Genomic DNA, 18,119 nt, shown 5'->3' with positions numbered 1-18,119 from the left:
GCTCATCTACCAAGGTACTGGACAACCACAAAGGCGGTCTATTGCTCCAGGAAAGAGATTTCTATTATACAATGGAAGTGTTCATAGCCTAAGACTCTTTGATAACATTAAATCAGACATAAAATACCTCAACCAACAATACAAGTAATGTCTGAAATCATACACACAAGGGCTAGTTGTAGTGGCATTACAGTTATATGGCAGTTCCTCAATGAGTGTACTGGTATCAATTAAAGTTTAGTACTATCTAGCTCTCACATTGTGCTTTTAATCAGTAGATCTCAAAATGCTTTACAAAAGAGGTTAGTATCATTATCCCCATCTTACAGATGGGGACACTGAGGCACAGAAAGTTCATGCAACTTCAGCTGGGAATAGAACCCAGGTCCCCTAAATTTAAGTCCAGTGCTCTATCCACTAGGCCACATAATTACTTCAGTACAATTTTGACAAATGCAGGTTTTGTTACCAACTCAGAATTTGTGTCAGGTGTGCTGAAGGGGTCACTGAGGCTGATGAACCTTTTGACCAAACTTGGGCAGAGTTTGGCGTGAACTTCAACAGATCTATGGTTTTGGGTGGAAGCCATTAGAAATCCAGTGGTTTTGCCTGGTTTCATCTGGACACCAGGAAAAACTTGTCAGGGCATCAGCTAGTTTTTGCTTTGGGTTTGAACCTAAAACTTAAAAGTGAAGCAGAACAGCCGGGGATCCATGTGAAGCAAAACCAGAAACTACGTTGGCACAAGTTTTGGGAGTTAAAAGTGCACAGTTCTAGTAGAAATGTCTTATTTCCCAGAGACCACACTGAAAACATAGCTCCTATTTTGCTTGATCACTTGTTCTCCCATAAGCCACATATAATTTGCTTTTGCAATCCACTGTTTAAGCATTTGATCCTGTTCGGTGCCTTTCTGCGTAGACTGTATCTCCCTTTGATAGTTACCCAAGTGTTACACTTTGGAAATACTTGCCGATAAAAATGATTACGTTTGAATTTATTTAGGTTTTGCAATTTTCAGCTACTAATAAGTAAGTTAAACGCTGATTACTATACAGCTGCATCTGTTTAAATTTTAAACAAAACAGTAAAACAAATGTCTCTGGACTAAAACACGTTACTTTTCACCCCAATTCCTTCCTTCTAACTGTTTGTTCTGGTTAATTCAGCAACAATCTGATATCTCCTGCCAAACAGAGATCAGTTACTTGAGTTGCACATATGGGCACATTTGTCTTGTGTACTAAGAAATCAGTAGTGCTGTAAACTATCATTTGAAAAGTAATGTTTTTCTGTATTCTCTCTCCCTCTCTGTTTTCCCCCCTATGCAGCATATGCACATATGCAACGTGTTTAAAAATTCCACAGAGGCACTGAATTCGAGAAGATATAAAAGAGCTAATTGATAAGTTCATAGATCGCTCTGTCCCACAGTGGCACAGGCAGAAGCAGGGCGGAGGAGCCAGGCAACTCCACCAGACTGTCTTTGTGGAATTTCCTAGTGATTAATGCCTCAGGTAAGAGGGTTCTGAGGAGTGCAGAGCAGGTAGGGAGCACAGCCTAGTATTCATGGAAAGAGACGCTCGAGCCCTAGAGGCAGAGGCCTATGCACAAAAGGCACTCCACAGCAGCTGCAGAGAGGGTCCAGAGGGAGTTACTATTGTTACATTCAGGTATTGGTTTGGGTTAGCTCGAAGTGATGTTGTGGGGATTGGCTGGTCTTCCTCTCCACACCTTCCTATATCCAGCAGGAGCACAGGATGGTGGTTTCCCTGGAGCTATACCTTCACCCTTCCAAAGCCCCTTCTGCTCTTCCCTCTCTTTGTGGCACCAGAGGAAAAGCTCTAGACTACCAAACTTTGAGATGGAAAACACCTATTGAGTTATTTAACTCACTGTCCAGGGAGGGGCTAAATCCAGTTCTGTTATCTACAGTATCTTCTACAGTGCTTTGTCCAGACTGGTTTTAAATGACTCTAGATTCTCCTGTCTCTAATTTGTTTTCTGAATATCATGAAATCAACAAAAATTCATTTTTCTTGCATCTATTTAGGCTATGGAGATTATGTTGTTTTTAAACTGCCAGTGGAAGCAATGGTAGGTTCAGCTTCCCAGCCAGGTAATTAGAAGTTATCAACAAGAAAGGAGACAAGGGTGAGAAGAAAGGCATTTTGTGGATTGAAACCTCTGTCATTAAGGCAATGAATAACTGCATACAGTACATAGCATATGCTATGGCAAGAAAACTGTCCATTGTGTGACTACAATGAAATAGTCATTAAACCCCTTATTCTGAGTGCTGCTGAGATTCTATATTTTGGACAAATGTTGGATTATAAATCCTTCAGTGCCTGGTAAATTACAGCCTGAGGACTGTAAATCTTCACATCATTTCCTGAATAGTTGCATTCCTGAGAAATTTCCAGTTCACAAGTATAAATATGGCCAAAAATTTCCCTCCCTCTCACACCACCCTCATCCCCACAACCTGATCCTCCTCCCACTGAAGTCAATTGAAATACTAACTTCAATGAAATCAGGATTGGGACCTGAAAACTTTAATAAGGCTGTTGTGGTTTGCATATTTCTAGCAAAGAGCAGAGACTCCGAATTCTGAATTAGTGTTTTCGCATTCAAAAGAGGTTGTAAGTTAACATGACTAATTATCCTTAATTGTTTTAATAATCACCTCAGCTATTGTCTATCAGGCAAAGTCCCTTTTCATTATATTAATTTCATGTACCCATGAAATACAGAATCCAAACACTTTGATGGTTTGTCTCTGACAGTGCTCATGTTGTTATCATTTACTCACTCCAAATATAAATACCTCACTGATGTGGCTATCTTGATTTAAGGCTTGAACCTGCAAAACCCATAGTCACAAAAGTAATCCCGTTATCCTCATGGAAATCAGAGCTACTTGCATAAGCAAGGGCTGACAGCATGGACAGCACAAGGATAAAAACGAAAGGATTCCATGCACCCAGATAACAATACATGTTTAGTTTCCAGTCTCTCTAGAACATAATTATCAGTTACAAAGAGATAACTAAAAATGAAAAATCTGAGCTATGAAACCAACCAACTGTCTGCAGACTCCAACAATATATTTCTTATACTTGTTTATGTCTCTTAAATTTTGTGAGCTGTGGTTTGATTACTGAGATCCCAATAAACTGTGCATTTGATTTTAAACAATATTTTCAATAGTGACACTATTTAAAGCTCAGACCTGGGCAGTGCTGAGCATGGAAATCGAGTCCACTCAGCATCTGCCAGATATGAAGCACCTTGCAAAACTGATCCAAATGTTTACCCAAAAAAGGACATAAGAAAAATACTGAAGCCAAAAACCTTAATATGGGACCGTTATCAAGGAATATCAATTGTAATGAGTAGTGGCATGTGTGAAGACTCAAAAATTTGTTTCATATTTGCATTTGGGGAGTGGGGGAGAGGAGGATCATCCTAGTAATTTGGTTTGTTTCAGATCCCAGGTATCAATATTGTCTGATCAGATAAAGTGTACTTGGCAATGTTTGAAGCCTTTAAGTAGGAACATTTGGGGTGAAATATAGGGAAAGAAAGAAAAGCAGCAGACCATAGGATAGGAATCTTCACTCTTCTCTACCCTAAGGCCCAAGGAAGGCAGCTGCAGATTGATACAGTGGGAAAGTGACATCATCATTTCCTTGCTCGGATGATTTCCTGTCCCTTCCCCCTGCATGGTCCACAGAAGGTGGAGAGCCTGGCTAGCAGACCAGACAAAACCAAGATATGAGATCTGCCTCTCTTTAGATCTGTCTGATCATGACTAAGCTACACAGAGATAGAGGAGAGTTGATCGTGTCTCCTAGTAAGGATCTAGTGCTATCCAGTAAGGGACAGATGGGAGAAACATCTTGCAGCCCAATGTTTTTGGACTGTCAGTTGTGAACAGTGAGTTTTCCAAACAGAACAGATATTTACACTTTTTAACAAATGTATTATTTTATGCTCCCATCCCTCCTATCAATCTAAACAATCTTTGTGTCTCCACATTCCTCTACAGTGGAGCAAAAGCAACACAAAGTTTGATCATCACACTTTAAAAATTCATATTTGAATTCTATGGGGCTAATTACCCCCTTTCTGAACTGGTGGTACCAAGATGTGCAGAGCTATCGCAGAAGTGCTCAGAGGCATTCTGATTGCATGAGATCAAAGCAACTGAGAATGCTTTGAGAAGAGAGCTTGAAAGGGGAAACATGAACTCTTCCCAATACCTGGTACCATATGCTAGCAGGCACACAGAGGATGGTGGGGCTCTTAGCAAATCTCCATCCTGATTGGCTTCCCACGTAGGACTCTGCTGAGCTACTAAGCATACTAGCTGGCTCATCAACTTCATGCTACAGGAAAGAGTAGGGGCCAGAGCCTCAGCTAGTATAGATACATAGCTCCACTGGCTTCAATGGAGCTATGACAATTTACACCAACCAAGGATCTAGCCCTCAGTTTATATTTTGTACCTGATGCCTGTTTCCCTGTTCAGGTGTACTAAAAATGCCTTATTGCTCCTTCCACAAACCTACTTATGTAGGAGAAGCTGGAAATTTGCCCTTTGACTTTAAAAGAACATAAGGTGCAAAGAAATTCAGCCCTGGTGCTCCAGTAAGACCTATGCATCAGTACCAAGATCCAAGTGCAGCAAACAACAGGAAAGCAATAGAGAGCAAAGGTTTTGGATTTGTTGGTAATGTAATCATAATCGTATTATTTTTATGCAAAGACGAGAGCGGTCAGAAAGACTCAAAAATGTGTCAAGTTTACAGAAGAAGGAAGACTTAAATTCAAGTAAATTCAAACTTCAGTGCTTTGGGCTTGGGAATAAAGAGAGAGAGCAGACATTTAAACCAGCATTGTTATGCTGACAAGTGATCTGTTTTTGGAATACTGGAATGGGAAAACACAAGTAGAAACCACTAAGAAGCTCCTGAAATACAGAAATACTAGGTGAAAGAAAAAGCCAGATATCACTCACAAAAACAATGCAAAGCATAGTCAAACACATCATGAGAGATATAACAGGCTCACCGAGACTACACAACAGTGGTTCCCTTAACCCACCCAGCAATATTGTTAATCTATCCAACTATACTCTTAGCCCAGCAGAAGAATCTGTCCTATCTCGGGGCCTCTCCTTCTGCCCCTCCACCCCAAGGTTCCCCCCCACCCCGCTCTCCTGCTGGTAATAGCTCACCTTAAGTGATCACTCTGGTTACAGTGTGTATGGTAACACCTATTGTTTCATGTTCTCTATGTATATAAATCTCCCCACTATATTTTCCACTGAATGCATCCGATGAAGTGAGCTGTAGCTCACGAAAGCTTATGCTCAAATAAATTTGTTAGTCTCTAAGGTGCCACAAGCACTTTTCTTTTTTCTAGATTGAACATGATTAGAGATAAAGTTGGGCTTCTGGCTATAATGAGGTCATGACAAAAATACTTTTTCCATAACTACTGTTTCAGTGTCAGCACAGGGTAAATCAGCAGGACAAAGTAGGATTTATATTACCCACTTTGATGAATGGAGGGTTAATCAGTTATAAGGCTCAAACTCTGCACATGTGTGCACACACAAATTTTGCTGTAAAGCAGGACTATGGGGGAGGTAAATCTTTAAATCTACCATGTTTGGCAGAAATTCCCTGCAGAACATGCCCTCTAAGACTAGAATGATTTACACCAGCTGAGGATCTGTCCCAATTTTTACTCTTCTTGTTTTTTGGTATCTAGTTTAAATGGAACCAGATTTCTTTGTGAGTAGAAGGAAGGAGCAGGGGAGAAGAGATGGAGGCTGCATGTACAGACAATTTTCTCAAGTTGGCTCACTGTCAGTCTAGCTCCCCTGATGGAAGCATGGCTCCCAGGATCCCTCTTCCAAAAGCCCCCTGCTCTCAGAGCTGTAGGAAGGGAACTCTGCTTCTGCAGGCCTGAGGAAACTGTTTGGGGGTGAGGGTATATGGGAAGAGAGAACAGTGGGCTTAAAGGGAGAAGGATGGGAAGAGGTCCTCTTCCATTGCCTTTTCAGAGATCTGCAGGAGCGCAGGACTGTGGTCAAGCCTTAGGAGTATTGTTAGGCCTCATATACACCCCCCTCCAGCAAATCATGGTCTCATTGGAAGTTCAGTTCCCCTGAGCCTTAGGCTCACTGAGGGCTATACTCAACCACATCTCCCACAAGCCTTTGGTACTTCTTTGGGCCCACCACCACTCCTTACTATAGGCGGTTCATTGGGGCTATGAACCTTTGGCTTACAGCGTGAGGAGTCAGGAGGCCTTCAAAGAGCCTAATAAAGCTAGCTGATAAGGAGGTGGGAAGGAGAGTGCACAAAGACCTGATGGGGCCTATTAAGTTGAAGGAGACAGGAGGGGGAACAGTGAAGTGGTTCATCCTTCCTCGTGAATGCTTGCATGTAGCCTGTGGCAGGGGTACTCAGTAAGGAATTCATCAGTCCCCTTTGGGGAACAACAGGAGAGGGAGGGAAGTTTTTCTGCTCTGTTTCTGCTGACCCCCACCCCTCGCACTTTCCTTCACAGGAGAGTGGGTGGAGACTGTACTTAGCATGATACTGTGGCAAAATGACCAAGGTGGCAATCTCCTCACCCCTCCCAACCTCTACTGGATCAGGCCTTTCCTTCTGCAGACCTCCTAGGGTTTGCAGAAACAGGGCTCCTTTCCTGTGGATATTAGGAAAAAACAAAACCTAAGGAAATGTCTCAGGTTTGACACTAAGGTTGCAGGGTACGGAATTAACAAGTCAAACATAAATAAACAAACCACCACGTCAGACCCCCATAAAATTCAGAGTTCAGTTTCCCTGGTAGCCAAACTACGTTAATTCTGCCCATATAGTGCTGTCCTGACAAACCCAGACTACCTTATCTACCCATTATAGTTTCAGCTTGTCATTGACCACAAAAACTAGAATGTCTTAGATATATTTGTATATGGTCTGCAGGAAAAATTACTCTACAATTTCTTGACTAAACAAGCAGCCACTCCCGACTCTTCATTAAGGGCCAAACCACGATGGAATCCGAGAGCGTACTCAGCATCTTTTAAGATCTGGCCCTATGATTTCACATGACAACGGATTAAAAAGTAAAGGGGATTGATAGGACACATTGCCCCTCCTCTGCTGAAAACAGATTAACAGCTCTTCTTCCTCCACAGCTGGTGTGATGGGAGCACCTCCCCTACTATTTGTATCTACCTTAACCAGGGCCAGATTAAGTCTCCTCTAGGCCCAGCGATTAGATTTTGTGGGGCCCCTGTATACAAGTCTTTTTCCTGAGAGGGAATTTGGTGCAGGAGGGGGCTGGGGCAGGGGATTGGGGTACAGGAAAGGGTGCGGGGTCTGGAAGGGAGTTTGGGTGCAGGAGGGGATTCTGATCTGGGGCAGGAGGTTGGGGTGGAGGACAGGCTGTGAGGTGTAGGCTCCAATGGGGAGGTGCTTACCACAAGCGGCTCCTGGCCAGCGGCGCAGCAGGGCTCAGGCTGCTTGCCTGCCTGCCATAGCCCCATGCTGCTCCCAGAAGTGGCTGGCTGCTAGCACGTCTCTGCGCACCCCTTGGGAGCTGTGGGGATGATGCTGGGGATGGGGGCAGCGCATGGAGCTGCCTTTCCCTACCCCCTCACTAGGGGCCACAGAGACATGCCAGCAGCCAGCCACTTCTGGGAGCAGCGTGGGGCCACAGCATGCAGGCAGCCTGCCTGAGCATCCCTTTTAGCGGCCCATAGATCTCTGACTGTGATTTATTTTTGTGGGACCTCCCCCTTGAGCCGGGGCCCTAGGCTGCAGCCCCTAAAGCCACTGCCTTAATCCAGCTCTGACCTTAACCACTGCATGCCCTAGTCAATTATCTAAATTTCATTAGAGGCAGAGCTAGTGTGGCTCCATATACAAACCTTCCTGATTGTAAAATTTTAGCACTTGCATGAAAAAAAGCAAAATGTTAGTGTGGTGAGAAAGCAGAACACTTCATATTGGAGACACGTGGGGATGCAACCAGTTATAAAACCTCACTTACACACAGCCCCCAACCTGAAGCAAATACTCACCAGCAACTACACATCACACCACAGAAACACTAACCCAGGAACCATTCCCTGTAACAAACCCCGTTGCCTTCTGTCCCCCTATCGACACCATCAGAGGACCCAACTACACCATCAGAGGCTCATTCACCTGCACATTTACTAGTGTGATATATGCCATCATGTGCCAGCAATGCCCCCCTGGCATGTACATTGGCCAAACCGGACAGTCTCTATGTAAAAGGATAAATGGACAAATCAGACATCAGGAATGGTAACATACAAAAACCAGTAGGAGAACACTTCAATATCCCTGGACACTCAACAACAGATTTAAAAGTAGCCATTCTTCAACAAAAAAACTTCAAAAACAGACTTCAAAGAGAAACTGCAGAGCTACAATTCATTTGCAAACTTAACACCATCAATTTGGGCCTGAATAGGGCCTGAGAGTGATTGGCTCACTACAAAAGCAGTTTTCCCTCTCTCAGTATTGACACCTCCACATCAATTATTGGGAGTGGACCACATCCACCCTGACTAAATTGGCCTTCATCATTGGTTCTCCACTTGTAAGGTAACTCCCTTCTCTTCATGTGCCAATATTCGTTTATGCCTGTATCTATAATCTTCACTCCATGCATCTGAAGAAGTGGATTTTTTTATGCACAAAATCTTATGCCCAAATAAATCTGTTAGTCTTTAAGATGCCACCAGACTCCTCGTTGTTTTTGTGGATACAGACTAACACGGCTACCCTTCTGATGGTTATAAAATGCACATTTTTTGCCATCTACTTCTGATACTTCATCTGCAAAGGAGGGAAAATGGTGGCCTGGCATCTTTACAAATGCCGAGTTAAAGTAATTTGGCTATCTTAATTGGGAATTTCCATAATTTCAAATATTTGGGTTTCTTATAAGTGCAACCTTAACTTTGAATTTCCTGGGTCTCTGAGTGAGTGAGTGAGTGAGTGAGTGACAGAAATATAGAGGTAGTACATGTTCAGAACTCTGATACCTGACTGCAATCTTCACTTCACCTTAAAGTTTTTTGTTTGGGTATACTTCTGTTTTAAGACTCTTAAGAAATTTGTTAAATGAAAGCCATTACCTGTAGCAAAGCCACATGACAAAATACAAACATAAAAAAGACATATTGCTAGGTGCTAAAAATATATTTAAAAGAATGATCTAAGAATAATTTCCCCACCTAATGGAAAAATACATATACAACTCAGTGCCTTCAAAAAACCCTACATCAAAACAAATTATGCTACAATAAAAACAAAGAAAACCAAGTACATAAACTATCCATTACGTAAGTCATATCTACTTTGGAGCACTTCCAATAACTCACTAAGGAATGATTAAGCAGGATGGTGATTCAGTTCCTTCCTCAGTTTAGCACAGCAGAAGACTACAGATGCAGCTGTAACACAGCATGACTTAAGGCAAGACATATTAAGGATGGGAAGAACAGTCTGTCAGTGATCTAATTCTCTACCTCCGTCCTCAAAAGTACACATTGACTTTGACCTAGTGTCCAGGTCACCCCTCTTTTGGGGGGTTGGTTTATAATTAAGGCTACGATTTAATCATGAGTATTTTTAGTAAAAGTCATGGACAGGTCACAGGCAAAAAACAAAAAAAATCATGGCCCATGACCTATCTATGATTGATACTAAAAATACTCATGATTGAATCTTGGTGGAGTTGGGGGTCCCGTTGCAGGGGAAGAACCCCATGGAATCCGTGACGACTACAACCTCCATGACAGACAAAGAGCCCTACTTATAACAAACAACCTAAATCTCAGTGTAAGCCCATGTTTCCTGCCTGAGTATGGCTGTTCCAGTAGTTTCCTTTCCAGGATCTCTTCTGTCTTAGCTTCCTATCACCTCTGCCCTGAGAGACACTCCAGCCTCTCTGTGTATCCTGGGAGGAGTTAATGAGCCACACTTACTAACTTCAGGAGTTCTATGCAGGTTTCTAACATCTGCTAATAGTAGTGGGTCAACAGAGAAGCCTGCTATCTTGTTACACAGCCCACCCGTCAGACAGAACCCCAATCCTTTTTTAGGTACAAAAATACTGGGAAAGTATATCCACCTCGTTTTTCTTTCCTGCCTGCTCACCAACAAGCATCACTGCTAATTTGAATGCTATCTCTGGATCTCATGAGCTGAACATGGCACTTAGCAGCAAGCAGGAAAAGTTGTGGCAGTGGAGGTCTGCAGAAAGACAAGAGTAGTTCACTCTGGAAAAATCTAATGATGTTAAAAAAAACCAACAACTTTTTTTAAAATTTAAACCTAAAGGAATGGAAAGCAGAGGCAGCCTGCTGATAATGCCGAAAACCTGAACCAAGGAGCATTATTATTTTAACAGGTTGGGGAGAATGATTCAAGAGTATCATGCAGCAAAGAATCGAAAGGAAGCTCACCAAACATGCCAAGCTAGGGGGAGAAAAATGAAACATAGAACAAAACCAGACAGGCAACAGCTCAGTTGGATGGCAAATTTCACAGACGTTATAGAAATGTAGGGCTGGATGGGACCTCAAAAGATCATCTAGTCTATCCTCAAGTTCTGAGGGAGGATTAAGTATTTGATACTCTTTTACCAAGTGTAAACACATCAGAAATCTAAATGAATCTACTCAGGTGGAAAAGACAACCCAGAGAAGAGACAACAATTAGCATTTTCTGAAAATCTCCAACAGCATATAATGATTTGGGGAAAATGAAAATCATATTTCACCTATGTTTATATGACTAGTGCTGAAGAATGAAAAGGAAAAAGGGGAGTTGATTCCCATTCTAGAGAAATGGATTCCTAAAATTCTGTCTTTGAATATTTCTATTGCATGTCTCAAAGGAAAGCTAATCCAGACACAGTACCATTATATTTCAGGTTGGGACCACCATAATAAAGAGAAGTTCCTTGCTGCTAGGCACCAAAAGAGACAGTATGTGACTGATAAATAATTCCAGCTCTGAGGATGGCAAGACTGAATATAGAATAGGGGCAGATGAGAGCTGCATCTATGCAGCATGGTGTGGAACCAAACTGTGGATGTGGTAAGTTCATGCAAAGGAGCCCTCTGCTCTGTCCATCGAATGATACTCTTCTCTCCTGCATCATGGACCCACAGTGTTCACTAGGGTTGCAGTCAGCTCTGAGGAACTGCTGCAGAGAGAGAAGGTGGTCAGAAGAGAGTCCTTGTAGTTACAAAACTTGAATAGGGGAGATGTCTTATTTGGAATGTGGAGGAGCTGACAGGCTGCTTGTATCTGCCATTTGCATGCAATGGTAGTTCTTCTTGGTCTTGACTTCTCTACTCCCTGTCAGCTATATCATATCGGATATGCCAGCCAGGAGTGCTGAGACAGAGGAGTATAAGTCCTCCAAGGTTCCCTCCAATTGTCTGTCAAATCAATCAATCACTGGAAAAATCCTCCCCCCATCGCTGAGGATGTCACCCCTCAGGACTTAAACCTCTGTGGCCATGAACCCAAGTGGACTGTACAGCCCTAGCCAGCTCCATACTCCAGACACATCACTGGACAGGATTTTAGCCAGCCTGGAAAAGAAAATAATCACAATAATTTCTTTGCTACAATATCTGCTCTCTTTAAAAATACCTTCCAGACTTACGCTTTTTTTTTTTTTGTTATTGCAAATATTTTATCTTGGTCCTCTATCATTTCTGTGCCTGCACTGAGATATTTAAAATAATTATCAGTTAAAAAGACTGTTTTCCTTCCCAAATTTTGCTATCAACAACTTCTGTAGATTGCAGCTAATTTCCTGTTCGGGTTTTGCAAGTCAACTCCTTTTCCAGACACAGTTTTAAAAAGGTTGGTAAATAATTCTCTGTCGCTTTTCTCCTTGGTACCTTTAGAATTTGCACTGTTCCCTGGTTATCCAAAATTTTATTTGCTAGACTAAAAGAGCTCTCTAGATCAGAGATTAAATTCCATCTTATCTTTTTTCCCAAGTCAGGAACAAAGGAGGCCTCTGTTTTGCCAGAGTAAGCTATACTTACACAGGTTTCTTGCTGAATGCACTGTAAGGCTCTCTTGGCAGGGACAAGGAAATCAATTAGGCATCTGAGGCCATCTCCTCGATACAGCTTTTCAACTATGCTGAAAAGCTGCCACAGGACAGTGGCAGCTGTGGCCTCGAAAGGTGGGTATAATGCAGAGAGAGTGTTCTGGATGTAGGTGTCAAGGGACTCCGAGTCCTGAAATAAAAAGCAACATGACAGCGCCTTATGAGAATCAAACATCTAACTTTACATAAAACACTTTAAAATGTCAATCTATTGATTTCATGGCGTGTACACTGGTGGGTGGCTGTTCTTCTGTTTTGTCCAATTTGTACAGTAACTAAGTGTTTTAGCCATTTTTAAAATGATAGTCCCAACTTCTGTAATCTAAACCTCATTCAGCTCTGTTTAAATTTCAGTGAAGCTCAACATTTCTTAGAATCAGATTTAGTTGAAACATCTTCACACAAGTTCAGTCATTTATCCAAAATATGAAATGCTGGCACACTAAGCTTCAGTCAAAGTGTATTTCTTAATCCTTCCAACGAGACATACTCTAAGTGTTATATATATTTATATATGTATATATACACACACATACACAGCACGATATAGATGTATATCATGACATAACATTTATGAACAAAGTTGAAATATCACCTTACGTTTATAACATAATATAAACACTGTGATAGCAACTCTCTAGTCGTTCTGTGAGGAGCGCCTGCATGGAGTGAAAGAATGCTTTCCTTTAAGGATCTCAGTACATATACAAGAATGTCCTTTTTTAGGTACAGAATTTCCTGAGGAAATACCTCACCTACTATTTCTGGTAGAAATAATCAAGCCTGGATTAAAGCAAAAATTCAGTTTCAAAAAGGGGGCACCAACAATGAAAATACAGTCAGGGGAGGACAATTACCCTCTTTTAGAGCTGGCAGCCAGGTCTATAGATGAGGCCATTCAACCCCACTGTTTCTTCTGTTATCAGACTAGCAAGGAGACCCCACCTATCCTACACACAAGGGCAATTGTTTAAATGGTATTTTTATCCCTTGTCTCACCACGATTCCACCAGTTTGTTCCCCTAATGTTGCCCCTTTGCCTAGCTTCAGCTAACATTGCCAAATTTCTGCTCAATACAAACTGAGCACCTTTGACCCTACCGTGATCCTGATAAGCCAGCTCCTTTGTATACAGACAGATTTGAACCCTATTCGCTTGACTTGGTGCACTTTTCCCCACTCGGCAATATTGTTCTGATAACAGGATTTTGTCCTGAGCAAAAAAAGTTTTGTTAAGGAGAACTCTTGACAATATATCCCACAGAATCCAGAAAATTGGTACACAGATATTAAAAATCTTGACATTAACAGGAAATACGTAGATGACTACAGAATTTTTGTATAAATAATTAGTGTAAATGATATGGCTGATTTTTTGCTATAAAACCAACTGCTGCTAGAATGACCAATTTTATATGTGCATGCATGCATACTGTATAATGTATATCTCTATATATACACAAATAGTTACATATTACCTACAGATTCAGAAGTGACTCCACAGTCAAAAATGAAAGATAATTCCCATTCTAAGCCCGAATTTAGACTGTACTTTCTCCAAAAACCTGCTTTTGGCATGACATTTCTCATGCTTAGTCTCAGCATAGTGTAGATTTTTATTTTCTATTTAAGGTAAATATTATATTAATTTTGAACATCAGAAACTGATTGGACAAGACATTTCTTGATATGAGACTTTGAGAAACAACTGTTCTTTCTTCCTGGAGAAAGAGTGCTGTTTGAAACATTTCTATATCATCTCAAAAACTGGAAATAAACTCTTTGAATAAACTTGGACTACAATGGTCTGAAAATGAAGGACATGCATGAACGCTGAAGGGATCCTGAATTTATTTATACTTGTTTAATACTGCTCAAGAGACTGAGCTTATTTTTATAGCTGAGAATTTGGGGCCTGATAATACATTTGTAACCACAGCCTCATGTATTCCGTGATTCTTCAGCTGAATTATTTGCCTCAGTATCCTGCCCTGACTACAGAATTGTGCTTCAGAATCAAAACTGCCAAAAATAAAATTACATTTCTAACTGATTTGGTTGTGAAAGCAACAGTGTAAACTGACACAGCGTTTTTTGAGTTTGAAGACAGTCTGAAGCAATAGCTCAGTGAGCCATGAACTACGTTAGTTCATCTTGATGGAGGTTGACTTGGAAATCTGATTGTAATAGTTTATATGTCAACGTGGTTAAATATTTCACTGCTGATCGTTTTTGTGGAAAGAGCTCCAATTTGTTAACCCTTCCACTTAAATCCTCTGCATATTTCTTATCTGTTGTACCACCTCAAGGGGCACTCCAGTAGGCACAGTGTCTCAGACAACTGTTGTGTCAGCCCTTAGAAAATGCGCATGGAGCTGTTAGCCCTGCTGTGCCCTTACACACAATGCAGTGCAAGTACCACAACTATGGTTGGCTGCTGTAGAGAGGGAGCAAAGGGGAATACAGGTTTGTTCACCCACACGATGGCCAATCACTGTTTGGCATATGAGGATGTGTGACAGATGGGGGAAGAAGGAATATGTCTATGTCAAATAATGAATTCCATTTTGTGAACATCATGTTGTATTTCAACCTCCACTTTGAATGCAACATTCAGGATGGTTTAGAGCACTTATTTTGTAGCAAGTACTTGACCCTTTACTGGTCTATACCTAAAATGTAGGTCCACCTAGCTATATTACTCAGGGCTGTGAAAAGTTTCATGCCTTGTGTAATGTAGTTAGGTCGACCTAACCCCACTGTAGATGAAGCTGAATTCTTCTATCAACCTAGCTACCACCCCTCGAAGGGGTGGATTTACTACAGTGACAGAAAAATCCCTTCTGATGCTGTAGTAAGTGTCTACGCTACAAAGTGTAGCTGCAAGTGCTGAAGCTGTGCCACCGTTGTGCGGATAGTGTAGACATATCAAGCGGAGGAACTATTTCTGGAAAGCTGTGATGGAGCAATCAAGGGCCATCCACACTGAATGGCTCTACGCTAGCAAAATACTAAGTTTTCTACCAGGAGGGCTCACAGCTCTGGCTGTCACCGCAGGGTGGTGGGGAGTGGGACTCCATCTGCGATCTTGGCACCTGACAGCTGGGGTGGTGTGCAGCTGTCAGCCCACTGATGGGCTCAGTTTTACACAATAGAGCCTAATCAGCAGTGAAACTGACATTCTTGTCAGTTTCATGGCTCCAGCTGTGAACCCCAGGCTCCTGCTCTGATCCACTGTTCTGAGCCAGAGGCATCCATGAAACTGACAAGAATGACAGCCAGCAGCCAATGAAAGTAACAGTTTCTACATGCACACCGTGTCACCCTAACTACATCAACATAAGTGCTATGCCTCTCGTGGCGGTGGAGTTATGTCAGTGTAGCAGGCCACTTACTTCAGTGGAAGCAGTATTCTAGAGTAGACACTGATATAATTAGGTCAACATAAGCTGCCGTACATAGACTTAACTCTGTAGTGTAGACCAAGCCTTAGCCACACTCCCAAGTCATCAACCAACACCCTTTGGGACATGGAGCCCCATGAGGCACTCTAGCCAGGACCCTAGTTCACTGCTCAGTGGAGAGGTAAATTTATATCCTTCATTTGTCATGCATGGATGTGCTCAGCCCTCATCAGTCCAGCACACCTGTACACAAGGCAGAATTTTGGCACAATCTTGACAGGGAAGATATCATCAGGATCATGCAATGCACAAAGTCCCTAACAAAGCACTTTTCAAAGTATTTAATAATTACATTCTGATAGCGCAGCAACACAGCCAACAAAGAAGTCTGCACAAGTTCAACAACTCATCATCACCTTAGGCATTAGAATGCACTTTGTTTAGAAGACCATTTGGCCAAGACTCTGTGTTATCCCCTACCCTTTTAAAAAACCACCAAGACACCACAAACATCCAACTCAAGATGGTGTGAAGAGAGTTTAGTTTAATTCCTCATCCAGTTTCTCATTTCAATTCAATGAGACTTTACAGACGAAGAATACTACAATGCCACTGTATGTGCTGTGTTACATGGGAAGGTGGTTTGTGCTGGAGTTTATATTGTTTATTTTGCATTAATTTGTTAATAAAGCCATGACCTAGGAAAGTGGGTAATTTTGACCCTAAATAGCATGTGAATTTTGTTTTAATGCCAGCTGGGAAGGCCACCTGTTTACATAGAGCAACAGGAATTTTCTGTACCACACGATACTGCATTGTGTTGCATGTAAGTGTTGGACCGGTGATGTGGAAACCATCGAACCACTCTGTGCACCCCATTGAGTTACCAGCGTCTCTTCTCCCTCATAGCAGGGAAAATGAGTCTCTCTTCATACCAAACAGCCAGCCGTGGGGATGAAGAAGAGGAAGACCATGATTCAAAACTGTATTCTAAACTAGCCTACAGTGGGGTGTGTGCTGCATCAGCACTCACTGGCTATGAACCCAAGTCCTGGTGAGGAATTTGAAGCTACAGGCTTTAAGTTCGGGGCAACAGCAGTGCTGGAATTAATGATATATTGTGGCCTAACCCATGTAGCTCAAAAAAAGAATACCAGGAACTTCCATAGATGGAAGGCAAATGAAAGCACTTCAGTAGTTCCAAAATTCCTAGTCTGGTGAGTGTTCTACCCACTGAACCATTCTGTCCTGCATCCGTACTCAAACTGCTAAAGTCCCAGTTTGGATTAGTTGAAGTTTGTTTTGAAAGCCAGGTCAGAGCAATATCAAAGAGGCTGAGCAAATACCAGGTAAGGTAGGTAAAGGTGTTAACCATATACAGGTAGCTATATGTCTTACAATGTAACACCGTGCTATAATTGGCTAGGATTGTAGAAAGTGCCCTGATGCTTTAAAAACAATTCTTAAAGCTGTTACCCCCATTTTTTCAGTCAGCATTCTAGCCCACTAGAAAGTAAGAGGAATGGAAAGAGGAGGACACAGAGAAAAAAAATTAAGTGATATGAAGAATGATGCAGAATCAATTGGCATAGAAGGAAAATCAAATTTCTTCTGTTTTGTTTTTATTCTGTTATAGACAAAAAATTCAGTCAAGAAGCCTGACTGAGTCTATGTACCCTTTACTAAATTGTAAACTATCAAGTAGGCCAGAGTATAATCACATACCAAACACAATAAAATGAGACTGTAACAGTTTGGAAAGCATTTAAGTTCTACTTGTCCATATGTTCATTATCAACACACACACACACACACACACACACACACACACACACACACACACACACACACAGTAACAGAGTGTAGTGTACAATTACTGGCACTACTGAACACTACAGTTGAGAAACAAAAGTCACTCCCCGAAGTTTTGCATATTATAACCATGTAAATTGCTGAAAAGCCCAAGAGAGCACTTTTTTAATCCCTGTGGTTTACATTTTGGGATCTGCTCAGACCCAGCTGTTTTGTTTACCTATTTTATCTGAGCTGCATACAGGACATGCTGTAGCACACCCTACAATGCAAGAGCCTGATAGAGTAGTTTGACACATAATGAGGTATGTGCTCAGATCATAAAGCATTTCATAAAACTGATTAACTCAGTGAGAATCAACCTATGGCTCTCAAGCCACATTCCCTTCTGTGTGCTATAAACCTGGCTGGTTCTTGGTGTACTGTGTCTAACACCCAGCAGAGTAAGTGGAGAGCAATGTACCTGGAGATACTAAATGAGACCTGCTGAGAGGTGCTAAATGAGAGATGCTAAATGAGACCTGCTGATTCACTTTTACATTAGGTTTGACTGTACCTTGGGTAGGAGGGAGATGGGAGTGGCTCTCTTTCTCTCTCTCTATGTGGAACAGGGTTCTGGGGGTAGGACTGCCAACCCTCCAGGATTGTCCTGTAGTCTCCAGGAATTAAAGATGAATTATTAATTAAAGATTGCAT

The 18,119-nt window shown here is 41.8% G+C and overlaps 1 protein-coding gene across 5 annotated transcripts in view; it reads right to left on the bottom strand.

Annotated features, from left to right (window-relative positions):
• Positions 1-18,119, bottom strand: part of PLEKHG4B (pleckstrin homology and RhoGEF domain containing G4B) — a 168,166-nt gene that overhangs the window by 93,027 nt on the left and 57,020 nt on the right. For 4 of the 5 annotated variants that reach the window (XM_043508576.1, XM_038390722.2, XM_038390724.2 and 1 more), the window contains one exon: positions 12,140-12,337. Coding sequence is in view for 3 of the 5 variants with exons in the window: in XM_038390722.2 (XP_038246650.1) it covers positions 12,140-12,337 (198 nt within the window). In the remaining 2 variants the exon portion in view is untranslated. Of the gene's footprint in view, positions 1-12,139; positions 12,338-17,979; positions 18,074-18,119 lie in introns of those variants that run through there. The other variant, XM_043508577.1, reaches the window with a different exon arrangement.

The sequence above is a fragment of the Dermochelys coriacea genome, chromosome 2 (genome assembly GCF_009764565.3).
Source record: "Dermochelys coriacea isolate rDerCor1 chromosome 2, rDerCor1.pri.v4, whole genome shotgun sequence".
In the NCBI taxonomy this organism is placed as follows: Eukaryota; Metazoa; Chordata; order Testudines; family Dermochelyidae; genus Dermochelys; species Dermochelys coriacea.
The sequence above is the reverse complement of the archived record's forward strand: the minus strand, read 5'-3'. Positions and strand labels throughout refer to the sequence as shown.